The sequence below is a fragment of the Anolis carolinensis genome, chromosome 6, assembly GCF_035594765.1.
Source record: "Anolis carolinensis isolate JA03-04 chromosome 6, rAnoCar3.1.pri, whole genome shotgun sequence".
Classification (NCBI taxonomy): domain Eukaryota; kingdom Metazoa; phylum Chordata; class Lepidosauria; order Squamata; family Dactyloidae; genus Anolis; species Anolis carolinensis.
The window spans coordinates 74,579,456-74,590,470 of record NC_085846.1 but is presented as its reverse complement, the minus strand read 5'-3'; the positions used below and the strand labels follow the sequence as shown (position 1 = coordinate 74,590,470).

At 42.5% G+C, this 11,015-nt stretch overlaps 1 protein-coding gene across 1 annotated transcript; it reads left to right on the top strand.

Moving 5' to 3' along the window:
• Positions 1 to 967: 967 nt before the first annotated feature.
• LOC100563102 (Krueppel-like factor 3) lies at positions 968 to 2,080 on the top strand. The gene has a single exon (XM_062957322.1). It carries the CDS (start codon positions 1,168 to 1,170, stop codon positions 1,729 to 1,731), a length of 564 nt encoding a protein of 187 aa, XP_062813392.1. The 5' UTR covers positions 968 to 1,167; the 3' UTR covers positions 1,732 to 2,080.
• The last annotated feature ends 8,935 nt before the right edge of the window (positions 2,081 to 11,015 follow it).

Here is an 11,015-nt window from a genome sequence, read left to right as displayed (position 1 = left end):
AATGAACATTTATTATATACTGTGCAGTATTTGTCATCACAAAACAGCATAACCAGACAAACTGTGAATCCTATCAAGACATTCTTGTTACTACCATTATTTCTATGAACAACAATCTATGGTACATACACTTACCGATCCTGCATACTCTGGTGTTCTGTTTGGCGGGCATGCTTCCAAACAAAAAGTTTGTTAGGTTTTACTTTCAGGGGAGGCCTTATATTTAGCAATTCAGCAAAAACTCTACTAGGTCTTATTTTCAGAGAATGTCTTATTTTTGGGGAAACAGGGTAATTCCAGTGTTTTTCCCTCCCTCCCTCTCTTGCTTGCTCACTCATTCTCCCTCCCTCTTCTTGAAGCAAAACATATCAGGGACCAAAAGTACATAAAATGAACTAACCCAAACTTCCTCAGTGGATGGCAATCTCAGAAAGCAGAGAAGAGGGGAGCTGACAGCAACATCACAAAGTGGAGAAGAGCATGTGGCAATCAGGCAAAGGCACTGAACACGAGATACAGAGGCTGCTCCCTCTTGTGGTGCTTCCAGCACTCATTTGAACACTCCTTTTGGTGCAAGCGCTCTCTCTGGTGCTCGTGCTCCATTTGGCACAAGGGGTCTGGTGCTTCCATGCATGCTCGCTTGTTTCTTTTAACACAAAGGGTCTGGCACTTGCTCGAGTGCCCCAACTGGCACAAGCACTTTCGTGCTCTAGTGTTTCATTTGGCACAAAGGGTCTTCTGCCCACTATAGCATTCTCTCTGGCGCTGTTCATAGATCAAAACATGATTCGGATGTCAAAATGAAACCTAGTTCGAAGGTCAAAACATATGTATGTTGGGACATTTGTAAGTAAATGTTCCACTGTATATAGGAAGGGAAGGTGCCAGGCGCCTGAGCCAAGAAGCAGGTGGATGGAGGAGGACAGAGGGACGGAGGAGCCTGCAAGTGAGGGGAGACAGAAAAGCCCTCAGGTTCCCCACACAACAAGGCCAGCGGGACTCCGGGAAAGGAAAGGCCCGGACAGCAGGGACTTCGCGAGCCACTTTTCCACCGGCTGGGGAAAGTTTCCCAAAAAAGCAGTTACCCAGAAAACACTTGCAAGTAAGATACAAGATAATCTCTTGGAGATCTGAGCAACATTGCCACAAATAGAGTTGGCTGAGAAGATGCTAATGTTTGACCCAGTACCTATCAAACAAGAAGTGATGGAACCAGTTCCAGTGTCATTCAATTCTAGTTATATGGATCACATGAAAGCCAACAAATTCAGTGTCATTTATTCAACGCCGAATATGATGCACAATAAATTCTACCAGTTTCCAGAAGAATTGTGCAATGGAGTTCAAATTGAGCCCGTTGATCTCACAGTGAACAAGCCATCTTCAGCCGGAAGTTCTCCTTCTCCTCTGAAATTCCAGAATGCACACAGGATAGCTTCGCCTGGATTAAATCAACCCTCACCCAGCCCTCCAATGAAGAAATTGACGCCACCAGGAATACAGCCTTTCCCTATGCCATTAACTATTCCTCCAGTGATGGCAGCTCTTTCACGCCATGGACTTCAAAGTCCTGGGATACTTCTAGTTATACAGCCAGTCCCTTTTATGTACGCCCCTCACCTTCAACAACCTCTTATGGTATCCACAGTCCTTTCAGAAGAGTTGGAAACTCCAAGTAGTGTGCCAGTCTCTGTAATTGAGTGTTACGAGAATATAGGAAGGGAAGGTTAAGGTATTTCCTGGGCTTAATTCCTGAGAATCCTGGCTTTCAAGTTCTCTGTTTTGCTCCTTGCTCTTTTGACTCCCAGTCTTGCTTTGTTTTTTTATTTACTTATTGCAATGCTTTGCCTTTTTCAGAGTTTAAAGGTCATGTCAATCTGTCTTCTCCTTTCTTTATTCTCTTTCCTAGGCAGCTGTTAAGAGTCTGGATGTGTTATCTAATCTTACCATATTTAAGAGTGGCTGAATCATTCTGGAATCTCTCCATTCAATCTCACTGCCAGCTGAATCACCTGCCCGACATCATAGCTGGAGGTGTTCTGATCTCTGTGTGACCATCAGAAAAAACAAATGTGTTTCACCAAAGCAGGAAAAGATGAAACATCAGGTGCACAAATGCCAAGTTCAAAGTGACTGCTTTCAGTGGGGAAAGCCCATCCATGCTGCAAGTGAATTTGGACTGAATTTCAAATGATTTTCAACTTGATGAAGCAGGAGGTAGTTATTAAAAAGAATATTTTTTTTTATTCTGCCAGCTCTGGAGACAACTTCAATCACCTTAGAAACAGAGTGAGCTCCTCAGGTAACTTTCCAATTGTTCCAAAGAGAGATAGGTCAATGCAAATGTAATGCAAACAGTACACTCTGCCATAGGCCATGCAGAAAATGGAACACCTTCTTACTAGCATCAGAATATATAACACCAATGTGTGATTTACTTGAATGGGAATATTCAAATAAATCACTAGTTGCTGCAAAGAAAACTGGAGTAACATATTTTAATAAAGGGTCAGTTTTTACTTTATAGAGAACAGACATCTATTTGATGCCATCCTCCATTTGACAGGCTGTCCATCCCAAAACCAGAATTCACTTGAAGTATTAAAGGAAGTCTAATGACAAGGATTAACAGCTGCTTTGCAACCATTCACCAATGGTGAATACATGCACAGCAGAATTAATAGACTCGAAAGCCACTATGATGAGAAAGCATTATGTTAGTGTGTTGGGTAGGACTGAGATACCAGCCCTACTATATCCCACAGGTGGGATATGGAGCTGAAATGAGCCCTGAAATTGATGAGGAAAGCAGACAGACAATAAACAATAACTTTGGCCTTATGATCCACCAGGACTCAACCCTGTTTTCAATCCAATTATTTACAGTACTGCCTGAGATAGATAAAATTTATTTCAAGTGTCAGTATTTTATAGAACTTCAGAGTTATGCAAACAATTATAAGGTACCCATAAGTAAAAGTATTTTTCTATAACTAATTCATGCATAACAGTCCTGATATAAGGTCTATATGACCACTCCAACACATAGCAAAAGTTTGTTTGTTCAAGTGGATGTCCAGAGAGTCCAATATTGTATTGTTGGTCATAGGCACAGGAGATGTCAGCTGTTGTGTGAAAATGGGGTTGATCTGGCTCACTCAAATAGATCGGCATACAGTTGCACCTTTAATTCTTTTTTTTTTCTTCCAACAATGACTTACTGTTTTAATTATTATGGAGATCGAATCTTCAACTTTCCTCATGCAACCACACGTTGTAAACCCATCATTCTCATGTTGCCTGCCCCAAACATATCCAATTAGTAGGCAGTGGAAAATAGGAAATATGAGAAGCATTTGGCTGAATCCATAACCTGATGACATCATCCCCTAGGAAGTCTTGAAGATCCCTCTGACATCCTAGATGATAGGTCTCATGATAGGGAACAGCCAGATGTCTCTAAGATGGCCACCACACAAGTTACTGTGTTAGGAATGAAAACTATAGGCCTACAGGGAGAAAGAGTAGGATATTTCCTTCTCTTCAGCAACACATGTGGCCAACCTAATAGGGAGGCCTGAAGGAAGGTCACAAATGATGTTCAACTAATGTTGAAATACAGTTCCAGGCCCTGAGATATCAGATCTTAAACCTGAGTCTTATGATCTCAGGAGACAGGCTGCGGTGATCTCATTAAGCATGATACATTAACATGAAGGCAAAAAATACCACGTGTAACAAATGAAGCAAGTACATCACCCTTTTAAGGCAGTTCTCTCACCTGAGATTCCTTTATCTTGCCTGTTGATTGGGCCAACCACCAGACATACAATCTTAAGGTCTGTCAATGCTAAAATTGATAGAATGGTAGGCAGGTCCATCATCAGAAACAAAAATGGCAACCCAGGAAGCCTAGATGCCACCAGGTGAGGAGGGGAACTTTGCTTAGTGCAGACACCCAAACTCCATCCAGCCCTTACGTTCTGCTGGGAAATCTCTACCAATAATTTTTATCATATCAGAAGTGAAGTGAGAATATAGTTATAATGTATAGAAAAACCACAAACAAAGTTTAAAACTTGGCATGATACTAAATTTCCTTTGACCAGAAGTTGGCACTTCGAGTTCCTCTGGCGTCACGGTAAGAAGGTTCTCCATTGTGCATGTAGTAGGGCTTATGCTGCATTCTAGTAAGCGGTCTGTGGTTTGCTCTTCTCCACACTCGCATGCTGTGGACTCCACTTTGTAGCCTCATTTCTTAAGGTTAGCTCTACATCTCATGGTGTCAGAGTGCAGTCTGTTCAGCACTTTCCAAGTTGCCCAGTCTTTTGTGTGCCCAGTGGGGAGTTTCTTATCTGGTATCAGCCACTGATTGAAGTTCTGATTTTTAACCTGACATTTTGCTTGCTGAGGTGTTCCTACAAGTATGTCCTGTTTTGTCTTTCAAGAACAGCCTTAAGACACTGTGGTAAGTCGATGAAAACTGCTTTACTTCAGCAAAACATAAAGCGCAGTACACTCAGTGAAATAATGCAGAAGAAAGCCAGGAAGTCTTACTTCAGACAAAGAAACAGGCATAGATCCAGATGCAGACTTGGAGCAGGCACACAGAGAGTGAAGGCATTAGAGTCAGTTTGTACCCAGCAAGAGCTGGCTGCACCTGCTTCAGCTTTTATCACCCTGGGTCCCCACACAGCTGCTAGGGCAGTTCCTAATTACTCAGCTGCATTTCTAGCAGATAATCTAGCTGAATGACGTCTCTGCTCTGTTTCCTTTCACCTCTCCTGGAATGAGGGTACTAGCAAGATCTCCTCCTCAGACTCATGAACACTTTCCTGCTCCCCTTCCTCTTCTGAAGAAGAGGAATCCCTGACAGAGTAGCTCTGTAGATCTTAGGAAGCTATTTCCTGATTTAAGGCATTGGCTTGCTGGCTGATATCCAAACAGAGGATGTGCTGAAGATGTCAATGCCTTGGTCCTTTCATTACAGGCTGCTACTTCCTGACAGATGTCAGGTGGTGCAATACCAGCTAAACAGTATAATTTCTCCAGTGGTGTGGGGTGTAGGAAACTTGTGATAATGCAGCGTGTCTCATTAAGAACCGCATCCACTGTTTTAACATGGTGAGATGTATTCCACACTGGGCATGCATATTCAGAAACTGCCCAAATTATAGGATGAATCCCTGGGGCAAAGGCATAGCAATGGGAACCCTATTATCCTCTGGAAAGGGGGAGGATAGGGAGCAAGGAAGGAAAGGCCTAATCCCCTATTAAGAACTTGCCTCCTACCTCACACTGAAGCAAAGAGGACCTTCAGGAGGTTGGAGCAGCCTTAAACAGCCTACAGCTCTACCCTTGTCAACCAGCCCCACCAAGTCTGATCTCCTTCATGAGGGCCTTCGAATTCCCCCCAACACCTCAGGCTTTGCCTGCCAGTTGTGGGTGGGCCAACTTGGTTGCTTCCACTATATCAGTTATTGCTGCTATTGCAATGTAAGTTGGTGGAAAGGTAGGTAATGACAGTGTGGATAAATTGTCAAAATTTGGTCGAGATACTGCTTGCACTTTTAGAGGGATTCTTAATTTTTGTTTCTCATAGACTCAGCATGGGGATTTGGTTAACCAGTTAAAAATGATGAGTAAACCAGATTTTTTTAATCTGAAAATTTTCAGGGGTGGTTTGAACCCCTAACCTCCCCACTCCCTGGTTATGGGCCTGAAGGTAGGGTGGGATGGAGAGAGACCATTTTTCCTATCCATCCATTTTTCTAGCTGTTCAGAAGAAAGCTGCTCAAAAATAATTGTTCTGAGTCTGGGATCAGTCTGAACAACCTTTCAAGCATCCCCTGCAGCCAATTTCCTCTAACTGCAAAGTGATTCAGCTTCCCTTCTTACTCTAAAATTCTTACCCATAAGATTTCTGTAAGTACAGTTATCAGTGTGGATGCCATGAGGCAATACCTCCTAAGGCCTGGCAAAGGACAGCTGACAGCCTGTGAGATTCTAATGAAAAGATTAAATTGGAAACTTCAATTTAATTTTCCACCGCTGGAAAATCAATATAATGGTAAGCTTAGCATACCTGAAATCTGGTAGGATGATGCTCCCAAGGGCATAGCTCTACACTGGTGTGGGGACTGTGTGGTGCTCAAGATTACATTGGGCTACAACTCCTATGAGCCTTAACCAGCTTAGCTAATATTGAGGGAGGGCAGGAGCTGCATTCTTATCATGCCGGGTAGGTCACATATCCCATCTCTACTGTAAACCTTACAGAAGATTATTTTAAATACAAGGTGAAATGGTGGCGACGTTAGGCAAAAATAGTGATATTTGCTCAAAAAAATGCCTGGCATTTATGCAACACTAGCTTGGTTACCCAGCGAGGCCTGGGTTATTTGAAAAGGGCCTTGTTTGTTTTTGGATGTGAGGTAATATGAGTTTGGTCATATGTTATGCTATGTCTTAGAAAAAACTTCCCTGTTGTTTTTTTTTATTATGAATGTTCCCATTAGAAAATGCATAAGGATGGGAGTGAACTACAGTTCCCAAAAATGCCAAGGTCAATCGCCTGAAAAGCCTTCCAGTATTCACAGTTGTCCATGTTGGGTCTGTGTGCCAAGTTTGGTCCAGATCCATCACTTGCTGGGTCTAGTGTTCTCTGAATATGGGTGAACTATAATTCTCTGATGCCAAGGTCAATTTATTTATTTATTTATTTACAGTATTTATATTCCGCCCTTCTCACCCCGAAGGAGACTCAGGGCAGATCACATTATATACATATAGGGCAAACATTCAATGCCCATAAACACATCGAAGCGAGACAGAGACAGACAGACGCAGAGGCATTTTAACCTTCTCCTGAGGGGGATGTTTGATTCTGGCCACAGGAGGGAGCAGCTGCTTCATCATCCACTCTGACTGCACTTTCTCATTCCAACGTCGTAAATTAGTTAAACTTGCTTCCCCACTTTTATAAGTGGTACCTTATTTCCTACTTAATAGATGCAACTATCTTTCGGGTTGCTAGGTCAGCAACGAACAGGGGCTATTTTTTATTTTTTTAATTGACGGGTGCTCACCTCGCCACGGGCTGGCCTCGAACTCATGACCTCATGGTTAGAGTGATTTGTTGCAGCAGCAGGCTGCTCATCAGCCTGCGCCACAGTCAATCATGCCAAGTTGGCAGTGTTGGGTCTGTATGCCAGGTTTGGTCCAGATTCATTACTGGTGGGGTTCAGAGGGCTCACGGAATACGGATGAACTATAACTCCCATAGATAAAAGGTCAAATCACCTCTGACATCCACCAGTATTCCCAGTTGGCTATGTTGAATTTGTGCGTCAAGTTTGGTCCAGATCCGTCATCAGATGAGTTCAATACGGGTGAACAATAACTCCTGGATATCAAAGTCAATCACCCCCAAACCCCACCAGTATGCAAATTTGGCCATGTTGGGTCTATGTGCCAACTTAGGTCCATCATTGGTCGCGTTCAGAGTGCTCTTAGATTGCAGGTGAACTATACATCCCAGTCCTTACAACTGCTATACTGTAAATCATGGTGAATTCTCTCCAAACCTCTCCATTATGTTTATTTGCTGATCAATTCCTCTGTTTCTGTGTGCCATAGAAAAGGATAGGAAAGAATTAAGGGAGAGGCAGTGGGTGGGGTCATGCAAATGGAGAGAGAAAGGAACATTGGGATTTGCTTTGCTGTAACTTGCAGTGTCCTGGAAGGAAGTAACTTGGTGGCACCACATGCCACCACATGCCACCACTATAGTCTGTTTGTGGAGGTTGAAGGCTGCCTGTGTGAGTGGACACCCGTGCCCAGAGGCGGTTCAACCACCAGGCCAACTAGGCAGTTGCCTGTGGCGCCATCTTGTTGGGGGCGCCATCGAGGCAACTCCTGTCTCTGCAAGGTATTGAACTGCTTTTTCTGTTGATTTGTTGTAAAACATGATGTTTTAGTGCTTAATTTGTAAAATCTTAATGTAATTTGGTGTTTAATAGGCTTTTCCTTAATCCCTCCTTATTATCAAACATTTTCGCTTATCCAACGATTTTATTTTTCAGTGATTGATTGGAGGGGGGGCGCCAAAATTCTGTTCGCCTACACTTGAAAAATACCTAGGGCCAGCTCTGCCCGTGCCACATACACACATACAGATTTTCACTTTTATTATGTGTATATATTGCTGCTAATTGTCGAAGGCTTCTGGAACATGGCCATACAGCCTGTAAAACTCACAACAACCCATTGCAGCTAATTATTTTGTTTCTAAGTCTCTCCTTCTTTAATGTGAAGGCTGACTAAGCCCAGGGAAGCCTGCGGTATGCTACTTGACAGATCCAATAGTTTCAGGTGACAGATTTTAAATTTAATAGTGACAGCATTTTATCAATTTCTTTTGAGCCTTTTGTTCATTTTCCCATTCTGAAGAACAGGGTAGCATGTACAACACCTAAAAGGCCATCCATATCTTAAACTAGCTTTCTGGATTGCAGAGTGATGAAGGACAGGACTAGATTGTGCTGAAGTAGGATTTCATAACCAATCAAGATTGTGCATGGAGAACGGTGTTACTTGTCAGCTCTGCTTCTTTAGGGAAACCAGATAAATATCTTCACAATAGCCTTCTTTGTAGGGTGATGGATCAAACCACATAAAACTGATCTGATCTTCCATATTTTTTTACAAAGCAACCATCCTCCCTCATTCAAATGGTGAACATCAACGCTGCAAGAAATAGTTCATCTGGTTTGATGGAGGGAGTTTACAGACATTGAACCATTGAGAAACAGCTCATATTCATATGTTCTTGACCTTTCTGGCAACTTGCATCTCTCCATGGATTTGGAAATGCCTGAAAGACTTTTTTAAAAAAATAAATAAAGTGCTTGTCCATGCCAAAGTATTTCTCCTAGGATCAACACAGCCAATTCCTCTGCCTTGTAAACTATTTTGTTCAATTTCTCTTTAATATAGATGAAATTGCTTGAACTGCTTGGTCTATTCCCTCAATGTCTTTAATATTTGTCTTTTCCCCACCCACTTTGCACTTTCCATTATCAGTTTTCCTTTCAACCCTTTTCTGCTGTTCCCCAAAATAAACTTTGAAGAAAGAGTACAGCTCATTCTCTTGAAAGTGTGAAAGTGGACTAAGCCTTATGGCGTTGCTACCAGGCTGAGTCAATCATCGATTATGTTGAGTCCTGGGTGAGTTTCTTATCTCTGCATCTTAACCGTAGCCTCACAACAACCTTTGTTTTGCTTTTGCTTTGGGAAATGAACAAGCCTTGGTAAATCCTAGGTAACAAAGCTATTGGTGCCTTGTTATATAGCTTGCAATAATTGAATACAAGAATCCATGGGCAAAGATCCAGTTATCATACTAGCTGAACATAAAGCTCCATGAGAGCTATTACAGGGAGCTTCCACCTTTCCTGGCTGTGCAGTGCAGCTTGATGGCAAAGGGTGAAACCCCACAATCAATTAACCGTCAGAAAGGGAAAGAGTTTAGTGTCTAGATCCAAGGAAGTCATGCAACCCCTCTATTCAGCCTGTGTCAGACTACACCTGAAATACTGTGTCCAATTCTGGGCACCGCAATTGAAGGGAGATGTTGACAAGCTCGAATGTGTCCAGAGGAAGGTGACTAAAATGAGCAAGGGTTTGGAACTTAAAGAGCTGGGCATGTTTAGCCGGCAGAAGAGAAGGCTGAGAGGAGACATGATAGCCATGTATAAATACTAGCTGTGCCCGGCCACGCATTGCTGTGGCGTTGTCTGGTGGTGTTGGTGAGAAATTGTTGAGGTAGTGGTGGTATTGAATGTCTGTTGTATGGTTGTCTTTATGTTTAGTATGCACACTGAAGTGGATTATATGGCAGTGTGGAGTCAAGATAATCCAGTTCAAAGCAGATAATATAAGATTCTAAATGGTTTATATAGCTGTGTGGAAGGGCCTTGAGTCTACACTGCCATATAACCCAGTTAAAATCTGATAATCTGTGGAAGAGGCCTAAGTGAGGCCTAACTGTGCCTGTTCCCTGGACTGAGTAGGTTGCTAGGACACCAAGTGGGCGGAGCTTAGCCTTCAAACTGGCAGCAATTGGATAAAAACTATTATTCCTCTCCCTGTAATTAGGACTTCATTTTTCTTTTCTTTTTGTTGTATCAACCTAGAGCCATGAATGATGGGTTGTGTTGCCAATTTTAGAGGTTGGGGGGCCCGTAGTTTTGTTGTTTTGTCCGCTGCCCTGATGCCATCACTCTTTGATATATATAGATGAGGGGAAGTCATAGGGAGGAGAGAGAAAGCTTGCTGCCCTGGAGACCAGGATGCGGAACAATGGCTTCAAACTACAGGAAAGGAGATTCCACTGAACATTAGGAAGAACTTCCTCACTGTGAGTGCTGTTCAGCAGTGGAACTCTCTCCCCCGGAGTGTGGTGGAGGCTCCTTCTTTGGAGGCTTTTAAGCAGAGACTGGATGGCCATCTGTCGGGGGTGCTTTGGATGCAAATTTCCTGCTTCTAGGCGGGGGCTGGACTGGATGGTCTGTGAGGTCTCTTCCAACTTTAGGATTACTGTATATACTCGAGTATAAGCCTAGTTTTTCAGCCCTTTTTTTAAGACTGAAAAAGCCCCCCTCGGCCTATACACCGGTGAGGATACTGGTTGGCTTATATTTGGGTCAGCTTGTACTCGAGAATATATGGTACATTTATTATTTTTCTCTATTATTGGCATTATTACATTTATTATTTTTCTCTATTATTGTTGCTACTATTACATTTATTTTACTCTATTTTTATTAATATTATTAATACATTTATTATTTCACTCTGATCTTATTACAGTAGAGTCTCAATTATCCAACATAAACGGGCCGGCAGAACGTTGGATAAGCGAATATGTTGGATAATAAGGAGGGATTAAGGAAAAGCCTATTAAACATCAAATTAGGTTATGGTTTTACAAATTAAGCACCAAAGCATCATGT